Raw genomic sequence first — 12716 nt, 5'->3', positions numbered from 1 at the left:
AATCAGGTCAGCCTGACTAGGAGTAGGGGGAGATGTAGGAGGGCCTGAGAGTTGGAGGGGGGGCAGCTGGAAGCTGGTTTCCCTGAAAATTTCCCCCCATCTTTTCAATTTAGGGTGGTTGGAATTTTTAAAAATTGTGTTTTTGAGGAGGTGGTAGGTGTTTAGAAAAGGATGTGGGAATGGAAGGGGTAGATGAGTCAACCCTCTTACAAGATTCCACGGGTGGTGTGTTACCTGATCCTTTTCGTGTGTGGAGTTCAGGGGGTCGGGAGGTTTGGCCTTTATTCCCACATTCAAAGTTGGAACCTCCCCCAAATTAAGAATGGAGTTTTAGTACCCACTTGTGGCAGGAATCCTGGGGGGAAGGGGTCCTTTTTTCCTTTTTCTTTTCTTTTTCGTTTTTCTTTTTTTTTCCTTTTTTGGGCACCCTACACCCTTCCACACACGCTCACCCCAAAATTAAACACCAAGATCCTCTAAGTTGTTTGGATCGACTGATGAAGACATAAAGCCAGTTACGCTCTATGTTTTTCGAGGTGGAGTGAGTGGTTTTTCTTCATTTTTAAATGGCCAAATGACAGCTTGACCCAGTTTGCTTTCCAATCAAAGGGCATTTTTTTGAATGTCTCTTTGTGGCGCAAGAGCCAATGCAAAAATGATGGCGGCTTACAATGGCGGTACATCTGCAGCAGCAGCAGGTCACCACCACCACCATCACCACCACCTTCCACACCTCCCTCCTCCTCACCTTCACCACCACCACCACCCTCAACACCATCTTCATCCGGGGTCGGCTGCTGCTGTACACCCTGTACAGCAGCATACCTCTTCGGCAGCTGCCGCAGCCGCAGCAGCGGCTGCAGCTGCAGCCATGTTAAACCCTGGGCAACAACAGCCATATTTCCCATCACCGGCACCGGGTCAGGCTCCTGGACCAGCTGCAGCAGCCCCAGCTCAGGTACAGGCTGCCGCAGCTGCTACAGTTAAGGCGCACCATCATCAGCACTCGCATCATCCACAACAGCAGCTGGATATTGAACCGGATAGACCTATTGGATATGGAGCCTTTGGTGTTGTCTGGTGAGTATCAAAGGAAAAACACCACTTCTCATGGTTTCTCCTCATGGTTGTGATTGGGTGAGTCAACCCTTATGGTTTTCTCCATGTTGACCAAAGTGGAGCAAGCTTCTCAGCTCAACTGTAGGAAGCCACTCTCACTTAATTGGTAAAGAGGCCTAACGTGTTGGCTATCTAGGCTTGGTAAAGCACCTTCTCATGAGTAACACACATAAGTTTGCTGTCTACCAAACTTTCCTGTTGAGAACCTAAGCAAGCCACTGAATGTAAGATCGATAGATGAATGTATGAAAAACTCATCTCCTGCAAAGACCTTGGTCATCTCACATGTGTTTTGATTTAGTTTGGGTCATTTGCTCGGTTGTGTTAAATGTCAACGACTGACCCAACCTGGATTCCTTTATAGTAGTCTTGTCATTAGGATATACTTTCCATAACTACTTGTCTATCCTTTCTGTCTTTTCACTCCTTATTTCGTGATCTTGATCCTCAGAAGAATGGCAGGGCTCATTGCTTGAGTGGTTTATTTTAAACCGTAAAGCTACAGTTGGGAAGTATGTAGCTTTAGCCTTTTGATAAGAATGCATTAAATATAGCATCACACATGAGTACCACAAATGAGGTTAGTAGACTAGCTATGCAATGGCCCACATTCGGTGTAATGTTTTAGTGTCATTTAGTGCCTCTTAAGTTACTATTATCCCTTGGTCAGTTGCTGTAGTAGGAAATATACTTTTTAAACAAATGAAACTGCTTTACTTTTGCTAGGATATTTTAAAAAGTCTAAGGGTTTTTTATATGTAACATTTTGGTTTATTTACCCTTTTTAGGAAGTTTAGTAGTTTATAAGAGAATATATTTATTCCTATCAAAACTAGAGTGAACTGAGTTGTTTTTTTTCAAGGATTAAGAATTCCAGTGTGGATAGATGAATTGATATTTTCAGTGCATCCCAAAATAGATTCTTGTTAATGTCTAGAAAAGCCCTCATTACCACAGGAAAATGAACTCTTGCAACTAGCCTGGTAAATATCTCCTTTCGTCATTGTTTTTGAGGCTAAAATTTATGAGTATCATTTTTGCATTATAACTGGTCGCCTTTATTTATATTTCAGATTTTATAATCTAGGCTACTAAGTGATCTGATCCTTTTAAAAAAAACTAATAGAGTCCTGTGTTTTCTTGCTAGTCTCCAAGGAGGTTGCTGCTGTAGCGGTCCCTTCTCCAAGGTGTGTGGGATTCCAGATGGGAAAGAGTAGCTGGTAATGGTGCCTCTCAGTCACTCTGCTCAGGGACCTGCTGGTTCCTGCCTTCCTTTCTTCTCTTCCATAGCCTATCCTCAGAGATTTCACTATGAACTTCCAATCCTTGACTAACCCTTGAGGATTTCCAAGTTTCTGTTGGGGACTGGGGGAAGGGGGCACAGCAGTGGCAGAGGCAGACAGGGAAAAGGTTGTTCCTTTACATTTTCTCATTGATTTACTATAATTACTTTTAGAATTTGGATTTTCTTAGATCTGGATGCTTGCTTTCTTTTCAGTGCTTTGCATACCATGCAAAGAACCAGGGATACTTAAAGGGAAATGAGTTGCAGCATTCTTGAATATATTCTAAAGACATTATTCAGTTGCATTTCTATCAAAAGGTGATGTGTCTTATAGAAGTTTTAACTTCAAGTTGGTGGTAAGGGAAAAGATTTTTTTAAAAAGGAGGGGCAGTAAAGAACTGAAGTGCTGAAACATCTCACAAAGCAAATATTCTGCTAGTGGGTACTATGAATCACTGCTATCTGAAAATCCAAATATGTTTGATTTGAATCCATTCTAGAGTCTACCACCTATGAAGTTTGTACCATGTACTTGCAGTACTCCTTTGTGCATCATCTTATTTCATGTTTTCCTTGTCTCACTGACTACATTTGTAAGCCCCTTGAGGGTAAGGACTGTCTTCTGTAGTACTTCTTTTTTTCCCTAGTACCTAGCACAGTACGGTAGCATCTTTACTGCTTGGTTAATTGATCTCATAAACAGATCCTTCTTTGTTTTTCCTTAAACAACAGAAGGTTATTTCTCACAGTTCTGGAGGCTAGAAATCCAAGATCAAGGTGCAGGTTTGATTTCTTCTGAGGCCTCTTCCTTGTCTTATAGATGGTCACCCTCTCACTGTGTCCTCAGGTGTTTCAGTTCTTTGTTTCTTTAACCAAGTTTTCTAGTTAGCTGCATTGAGTATTTTTATCAGCTGTTACAGGTGAAATATAATTTGGTATTAAAAAAAGGGAAGAGTTCCAGGTATATGTTTTAGTATGCAAATACTTTTCTATTTTTATATTTACGTATTGATGACTTACTGTCTGAATTGCTTATTATATTTGAAATTTATCTGCTATGTGATCTAAGTAAGATTGTTAAAACTAGAGATCTGAAAACCAGACTGAATTGCACTAGTATTCTGATACCCAAGTTAAAGATATTAGTTAGGTTTTTTACTTTTTAATGAACTGAAACAAATTTTTCTTTGTAATTTAGAAAGCACCTTATGAATCTGAAACTACTGTATTCTAAGATGATTAAAATGGAACATAAAAATATTCTTCCAGTGATACATCATTTGATTCAAAGTACCATATAACTACCTGGATAATATAAGATTCACTTAGATTCAAACATATATTCATTTAAAGCATTTTGCAAGTATTCTTCTGGCCTAGCATATGACAAGGACAATATCTGCCTCCATTTCTTTTTTTGGACATGCATCCAGTGGTACTAACTGATGGCTAAAAAAGCAGTATGTAATTTTGAGAGATATTGTTGTTCCTCCACATAGACAAGGAGAGATATTTGTAGAAGTGATGCAGCATTTTACTAGATTTATCACTGAACAGTTTAGTAGTCTCTACCTGACTATCTTTTTGCTGAATTTAACTAGTGGAATAACTTATCAGTATCGGACAGTTGTGTAAGACTAGTGAATCACCCATTAGCTTGTTGGTAAAGATGGTGCTTTGACAGTTCAATTAAGGTTTCATTAACAACTGTCTGCTGTGTTTTATCTCAACGTAAGTGTTCCAGTTTGCCTGGTAATGTGATTGTGGGGTAGCCTGAGATACATTCATTTCCATTGATAGGATATTGTTCATGGGTTATCAAGACATCATGTATAATTGACTTTGTTTGTCAGACGTCATAGCTTCCAAAATCCCAAATGGACAATTTCATAATGCAAAAACAAAACACAAAACAACCCATGAACAGTAACCTCAGTCATTTGGTGAGGGTATTATCAATCTGTTAACATTTTTTTTTGTTTGTAATTCACCTTTGCCAGAGGAAAATGCTATGCTTAAGGATATGACAACTTTGGGCAAAGAGCGAGGGCTTATGAAATACGTAATTTTGAGAGTTGGAGGAAGCTGACCACATGAGAGTGGTTTGAGGACCACTAAACCCAGGCAGTTTTTGGCAGTTGACAACCTTAAAATATCATAGATTGAATTAATGATGCATATTGGCACCTTGATAAAAGTGAGTCTGGGAAAAGCATCTGCTTTATAAAATTAGTGTTTTGCTTTGGGACTTGTCTGATTAATTTAAAGATCAAAGATCCTGGCATTGATTTGGTCTGTTGCCTTTGTACTCCAACTAAAGTTGGAGGGCTTTGAATGTTATTATTCTGATACCTTCAGCAGGTTACTTATGTCTTTCAAAACTTGAGCATCACTGTAGTGATATTACTAGCTCTTGTGATCTTGATAAATTATTTGACCTCTTTGTTCCTCATCTATAAAATAGGGCTAATAATAGTACTTATCTCAGGATCGGTGTATTAAATGAGGTAATTCTTGCAAATCAATGAGTATACTGTCTAGCACACAGTAAGCATTCAATAAATGTTAGCTGTTTTGTTGTAGTTATTGTTGGTGGAAAAATTAAGCTGTTGTGTTAATGTGCATGGAAGTATTTTCATAGATTGTCAGATTTATCAGATGAAATCAACATGCAGACTATTTTTGGAGGCATAACTTTAAATACCATAGGTGTTATATGCCATGGAGATAAAAAAAAAAAAGGTTGAATTTAGAGCCAAGAGGAAAATATTCTGTCCTGTTTTCTCAATTAATTAAAAACAGAAAGTAATACATATGTTTGTATGGACTTGGTAGGTGTTCTAGTCGGATCATCTGCACTGTTTTGGAAAGTATTATGGATTTTTATATGCTTGGAAGGAAACTAATTTTTTCTTTGCAGAATGTAACAAATAAAGGAAATCCTTATTGTCAAAGTTCAGCTTTAGTGGAAATTAATTTTACTTGTATTTGGATGAAAAAATGTGAATTGCTAGGGAAGATCCCAGAGAGGTGGAGGAAATGTGTGTGATTTAACGGAAAATTATTCAGTTGAAACCCTCATGTATGGCGAAGATTGTCTAGCTTTTTTCATCTTGTGAAAATTAGAGGCATCTTTTTTTCTTATGTTTTCTCTGGTCCTCTTACTCCACAAGTAGCAAACTATAATTGGGAAAAATGGAGAATGCTTTTGAAATATGTTTGTGGAAAATCCTGGATTAAGTTGCATCAGAAAGAGTAGTATACTAAAGTGTATTTTGTTATTAACTGTGTTTTACAGGTTAAGAATCTGTAGTATTGAGAAGTTTCTTCACTATCAGCCAAGATTAACAGCCACAGCTGGATTCTTTGGGGGGTCTGCTTTGTGAAAAGAGCTTTGAAGAAGCAGAGCCTGCACCATAAAAAGGAAACGGTTGCTCTTCTAGACATAACAAAGCATCCGTGTGAAACTAGAAATGTGGAAATCTATACTGTTAATTTTAACTACAAATGAACTTACTTTTAGAAACTGCAGGTTCAGGATCATAAAGTAGAGAAAGCAAAGAGAGCTAAAGAATAAAAGTAACACAATCTAATGATATTGTACCAGTTTTTTGGTGATTGAAACTCCATAGCCTGTAACATTGAAAGTTACTTTGTACTTAGGCTCCTAACAAGATTATCCAAATATGTTTAAAAACAAAAATTAAGAAAAAATAAAGCAAAACCACAGCACAACAAATTTGTTTTATTCTTGGGGAGAAATTTTATGTTGTACAATTGAATATCAACTTAGAAAAAAAGAAGACAAAGGTTTTTTATTAAAAGAAGTCATTTCAGAAACACTGCCTTTTCACATAAGCTAAAACAACATCATCCCTCAAAATTAAATGCCATCTTTTTAGCCACCAGTTAGTACCTCTGGGTGTGCATCCTGAAAGAGAAATGGGGGCAGATACAGTTGCCTTTCATGTGCTATGCCAGAAGAATAAATATTTCCAAAATACATTAACTGAATATATATTTGAGTCTAAATTCTGGGTTTTTATCCTCACAGCATAGGCAGCTGTAGAAACGTTCCCTGATATAAAAAGTCCTCTAATGGAATACTAGAATATTTCATTATCTTCACAACTTGGAGCGTCATAGTTTTCCCTATCTTCTATATTGTATAATTGAGTGGCTATTCTTGGTGGTTATTACTAGATTTGTTGATGTCCTAGCTATTCAAAAATCAATTGTTCATATACTGGATGTTTCATAATATGCTGATTTGGTTTCATTGATGGAAATTGTCAAGGCCAAAGAAACTTTTTCATTTGTCATCCAACCAATAAATGGAAAGAAGTTGTTGGGTGGAAATTCTTTCATTATATGATTGTATTTGGGTTTTAGTTATGAGTCCCTGTGTGTCCATGATACTCCAGTGAATTGTTAATAGGGTAATCTAATGCAGATCAACAATGATTTCCTTACTAAAATAGCTTGTCAGTTTGATCCTGTTGTTGCTTAGGGGTAACAGAAAGTGCCTAAGGCAACAGTTGTAATACTGTCAATGAGCATGTGACAAGTCATGATAGACCTAGTCTGTAGTTCTATGGTACCTAGCTAAGAAGCATTAGAAAAAATTCTGGCACTCTAGCATTATGAAAAGGCGACTTCTAAGGGAATTATGCTGAGATTGTACTGTAATAATTAGTTGTAATGGTGTGGGTAGAGTGTGTACAGGGGTGTCTGTACACATAATGATTGGTGTTCTTTACCTAAACCCAGTTTTGTATCTGTGTTTTGAATTAGTTTGGCTAATTGAATCATATTTACTATCAGACAGTGAATGCTTTTGACACTTTTGGAACTCACTAGTCGTCATATTTTTATTGTCAACCTGCTATGGACCAGCACTTTTGTAGGCTCTGAATGAAGATATTTAGTTCTATAAATCATTTTGCAAGCCTCCATCAAAGTTATGCTGTTATTTGTATTGTGCTCGGTATTGAGGAGGAATGTTTAAGTCATGATCTTGCTTTGAAGGAGTTTATAGTTAAGTAAACAGTATGAAAAATGACACATCCCTACTCAGAGAGTCCACAGCCTTGGTGGAGAGTTGAAACTAAATTTGAAAACATTAAATAAAAACTTAAGGATATGTTACTTTCACTTGTTCTTACAATACTCATTTATTGTGTGTTGGCTATTTGCCAGGCACTGTGTTGCATGATAGGGATTAAAGGCAGTTATGACCTAGTGGGGGAGATAGATTTGTAAATGGATAATTATAATTCAGTGCCATAAATGCAGTAATAGGATAGGCCCTGGATATTACGGGAGCATAGAGGAGGGATTTCTGTGGAAGATACGGACGCTTCCTAGAATAGGTAATGCCTCAATTGAGTTTTAAGAATGAAAGAGAGGTGAACCAATGGGGAAGGGCATTCTAGGTGGATGGGCCCATATGCAGGAGACCCCAGGACTGGAGTTGTTAAACATGCAGTAATGGAGGTGGTAGAGGTGTGAGCTAGAGCTAGATCATGAAGAAGTTGGAATGTCGTGCTAAAGAGTTGAGGAACTATTAATAATGGGGGGGGCAAAACTTACTCTTTTTATGAATAAAGCACATATGTACATACAGCACATAAACAGTTATACAGCATATTGGGGGGGCGGGGGGGAGTGCGGGAAATATGTAAATAGAAGAGTAGGGTTAGCTGAGGTCTGTCTGAGCCTTAGGGAATGTTTGCAGTTGTAGGTGGAAGAAGTTGCTGGAAGTGGAACTAAAGGGCAGTCAGGAAAATGTGGTCACAGTGATTGACAACCTAAGTATGGCAGAAGATTGTTAGGGAGTGATCTTTGGTACAGTTAAAAAGTCAAAGAAAATTAAGGTGGAGAAAAGGCCATTGCATTTAGCAAGTAGATCACTGATGGCATTTGAGGGAATGATTGTGTTTGGTTTTTTTCCCTCTCTAATATACATGTATGTTTGATTCTAAAGAACATCTTAAGTATTAGCAGCACTTTTTATTATTTTCAAATTGTCAATAAAATTCTTCCAAATCCTGAGTTTTTATTTCTATTTTAATAAACCAGAGCATTTGATGTTCAAGGTGGTATTTCCTTGGGAAGAGTTTTTTTTTTAATGATACAGTAATAGGGTACTAAACCAAATTTGTTAGGAGATGAGGTTCTGGTCCTAGCCTTTCTGCCAACAACCCTATGACTTTGGTAAAATTATTTAAACTTCTGAGCCTTGGTTTCCTCATTTGTAAACTCTTGTGTTTCCTAAGATTCTATTATAAAATGGCATTAATATTTGTAAGACATAGTGGCAATATTTCTGGGTAGTAGAGTCTGCTAGTGAGACAAGACAACTTTCTGTCTTCAGGACTACTAAATTGTTTAAAGGAAGAGTGAGATAAATGTCACTCTGTTTCAGTGTGATGATTTTTATAGAGTTTTCAAATTTGGGATCAGATTTTAAATGTGCAGTTTGTTCAAGAGACTTGTTTTGTCCTGTTATTGACTTATTAATGAGGAGAATTATACATGTGGTTCAGTTGTGGAAGAGAGCCTGCCTAATTGTAAATGAGCAATCAATTTCTTCCTACATTTCAATTTGATACTATTATTTTTCTGATAGTACTTTACCTTTTTGGTGTTTTAGACTTACTTGCTTTCTTAAATATTTTGAGTGATTTTAAAATTTTAAAATGAAATCTAATGTTCTATTCAATATTTTGTCTTTTTTTTGTTGTTGTTAGTAATCAGGTAAGATGATGTGGGGGTCAGTGCTTACATTAATTTACAAGTTGCTTTAACACGTTTTTTTTTCCCAGGAGTCTCTTTTAAATTTAGAATTTGGGTAGGGGACTTACTGGTTTGCATATGAGCCTCCTAGAAAATGAGCTTTGACACATCTTTAAGGCTATAGCAGTTTAAGGCATAGTTTAGAGGTGACTAACTTCCTAAAGCTTTTGTATAAGAGGAAGGGAGCACTTTTACAAAAAGCAGCAGGGCTATCCAGTAGATACTTAATGAAAGCCATGTATGTAATTTTAAATTTTCTAGGAGCCACAGTAAAATATATAAAAAGAAACAGCTGAAATTAATTTTAGTAATATAGTTTATTTAACTCACTATGTCTAGAATATTGTCATTTTAACATGTAATCACTATAAAATTATTAATGAGATTTTTTTTCCATACTAAGTCTGCAAAATCTAGAGTGTGTCTTAATGCTTACATTAAGACATGTCTCAGTTTGGTCTAGCCACATTTTAGGTGCTCAGTAGCCACATGTGGCTACTGACTACCTTATTGACTAGCACAGTTGTAGAGTCTCTTTCGCTTTTATTGGATTATATAGTCATTTCTGAACCAGTCACTGCCCATGGAGATGGGATTACTTTTGTATCAGCCAGGCCCATCCCTGGACCTGGAGATTTAGACAGTTATAAATAGGAGGGATGAATACCAGCAGTGGATGCTAGGAAAGCAGTCATTAATGACCAAGATAACGCATTTATCTAACTTACGTCAGACACTCAGAACTTGACCGGGTGTGCTTATAGAGCTAACTGCAATAATGTTCTCTGTAGAGAAGTTGTCCTGCTGGCCCTGAGTTATTTGGGGTATTTTTCTTTTCTTTTCTGAAGCTTTGTTTGCCTAAAGTAGCAAAGGCAAAATTGGTATCTGATCCTTGCCATGTTTGCTTTTCTTCGCAATTAGAGCAGATCATCTCCCATTGATTTCTTTTTTCCCACATCTCAATGTTGTGGTTTTTGTCATCCATATAAGCTTCTCAGTCTTGTTTTCAGTTTTAGTTTAGTGCTCAATAGTGTCAGCCAGCAAACTTCTTACAGGGGAATGGACAACACAGAAACTTTTTGTTTATCCATTCCTTGACCTAAAATTCTTGTTCCAAGCTACAGAGAAAAGGTGAGGAGAGACATTTGAACAAATAGATAAAATTAGTCATTTGACCCAGATTGCAGCTTTTTTTTTTTCCTGTCTACATGGATAAAAATCATCTTCCAATTTACATAAGCAGGTGATTTTTCTTACATGCTAATTTTCTTAATGTGCCATGGCAGAGGGTGGCAGATTTGCAAATTGTGTAAGTAAATTGAAATAAGCCAGGTGACTCTATTTCACTGTATTATCTTACCAGTGCAGAAGTACCCAAAGGGCGCAATTATCGGGTGATTGTCTCATTGCACATCTAACACAGCCTGGTGCGAAGGGTTTTTTTCCCACTTCTCCACTTTCCTCTCTTTTCTAATTTTTTAAAATAGAAAATTATTGATTTCTATATTTATCTCAACAGGGCTGGAAATTTAGTAATACAGATGTGAGGGAAATTTGGGTTTTATTAAAAGTAATGTAGAAGCCATAAAAAATGGTAAGTATTGTGGGTATTATGCAGGAAAGGGGACACATGTATACTTGGCTTGGGTTTGAACTGACTCAGAATTGTGTGAGAACCTTCAACCATGTTTAATTGATTGGCTTCCTCTGTGTTCGTTTTCCCAGGTTCTGCATGTTACAGTAATTGGGCTTATTGTGAAGTTAACTGGGTGTGTATTATAGTCAGTGTTCAGAGTAAACATTGATGTGTATTCTTTTAAAAACCCAAACTAATTAATTATAACCCGGTTTAAAACATCATTTCAACAAAGTAGAAATTTTAGAATGGGTGTAGGGACTCTTTCCAGAAGATTCATGAGGACAAATAATGTCAATCAATAAAGCACCTTTCTTTATTAAAACATTCCAATATTAAACTCATTAATTAATGCTGTCTGATTCCTCAGGTGTTATAATAGTATTCACTTAGTGATATGTATGGAGATTAAATTATATTCCCGGTAGCTTTGAAGTAATGACTTGGAAAAGAATCATAATTTTAAGCTAGTAAAAGTTTGGCCATTTTTCAGTTTAAAGAAAAATAGTTTAGAAGAACATTCAAAACAAAAGCATTTAAAGAATGACCTGAGGAGGACAACGTTTTTAACATTTTAAAGGAACATTGTAGTTTAGTAGTTAAGTGTCTGTACTGTGATGACAGACTAACTCTAAATCCTAGCTCTGCCTCTCATTAGCTGTGAGCAAATTATTTTGCTGCTGTATGCCTCATAGTCTTCATGTGTACAGTGGGGATAGTAATAGTATATCTAGTAATAGTAGGGTTGTTGTGAGGATTAAACAAATTATTATATATGTAAAGTCTTAGAACTGTGCCTGGCACTGTGTAAATGTTAGCTATCTTTATTATTACCAGTTTCAGTATAAGTGAAAAAAAATAGTACCTCCTGAAAACTTACTAATTTAGGGAAAATAGTTAACAGCTTTTGTATGATTATTGACAACTATCAGGTATGTGACTTCACTAGAGATTTCATTTCTGATTAACTCCAACTGTTTTTGAAAAATTCATTCAAATTCTAGAATGCTCTCCAAATGTAAAATTTCCTTTAGCACATACAAGGAAGGTTTCTCCTTTCTGTTTTATTCTCTCCTCCCCGTTATCAAAGTAAATAATGTGTTTATTGTAAGACACTTGAAAAATAGAGAAAAGCTGAAAGGAAAAGCAGTTGCTTGTAACCTACAACTCGGTGATTACCATTAATAGCACTTTGGTGTATTGGTTTACAAGTTGTCTACCTGGAATGTGTGGGTGTGTTTATAATAGTATTAGAGTTGGGATCATGAGCACACTGTATATTTACAATTTTATATCTTGTTTGTTTCACTAATACTGCAAAGGTAGATTTTGGTCATTTGTTTTAGGGGCTTTTTCATTCTCACAAGCCTAGAGCTCCACCTCTGTTTATACAGTTGGAAGATACTTTAGAATGTATCTAGTTTAACTGCTTTATTTTATAAATGGGAAAATTGAGACCCAGAGAAACTATGAGATTTGTTCAAGGTCACACAGCTGGTTGGGAGCTGAGCCAAAACCTTTGCTCTTTTGCTGCTTTACCAGTAATACCTGTCCAACTTAATGCCTATTGAAAATGGAGGAAGTGTTCATATAAAAGCAAAACAAATAAAAAACAAAAACTCTGTAAATGAAACCAGGAACAATACATCTGAAAAAAAACCCATAGGTTATATAGAGTATTCTTTTGGTGGTTTTGTATGTGCCAGTGACTCCAACTTTTCTGGTTTAATGCAAGCTACAAGGTTTTTGGTGAAGGAACAGCTCAGTCTTTTCATGTTATATGTAACTGTGTTGTGTATCTATTTTAAGCGTATCATCCCCCTTATTTTTTGAAAAACTTTAAACCTTAATTTGAAAAATTGAAAAGAATTGTACAGT

The 12716-nt window shown here is 36.4% G+C and overlaps 1 protein-coding gene across 2 annotated transcripts in view; it reads left to right on the top strand.

Annotated features, from left to right (window-relative positions):
* The first annotated feature begins 266 nt into the window (after positions 1 to 266).
* NLK (nemo like kinase) overlaps positions 267 to 12716 on the top strand; it is a 145240-nt gene continuing 132790 nt past the window's right edge. For both annotated transcript variants that reach the window (XM_045525405.1, XM_045525404.1), the window contains exon 1: positions 267 to 1080. In XM_045525405.1, coding sequence (XP_045381361.1) covers positions 623 to 1080 — 458 coding nt within the window. In that variant the 5' untranslated portion in view covers positions 267 to 622. The remainder of the gene's footprint in view (positions 1081 to 12716) is intronic.

The sequence above is a fragment of the Lemur catta genome, chromosome 15 (genome assembly GCF_020740605.2).
Source record: "Lemur catta isolate mLemCat1 chromosome 15, mLemCat1.pri, whole genome shotgun sequence".
Lineage (NCBI taxonomy): Eukaryota > Metazoa > Chordata > Mammalia > Primates > Lemuridae > Lemur > Lemur catta.
The sequence above is the reverse complement of the archived record's forward strand: the minus strand, read 5'-3'. Positions and strand labels throughout refer to the sequence as shown.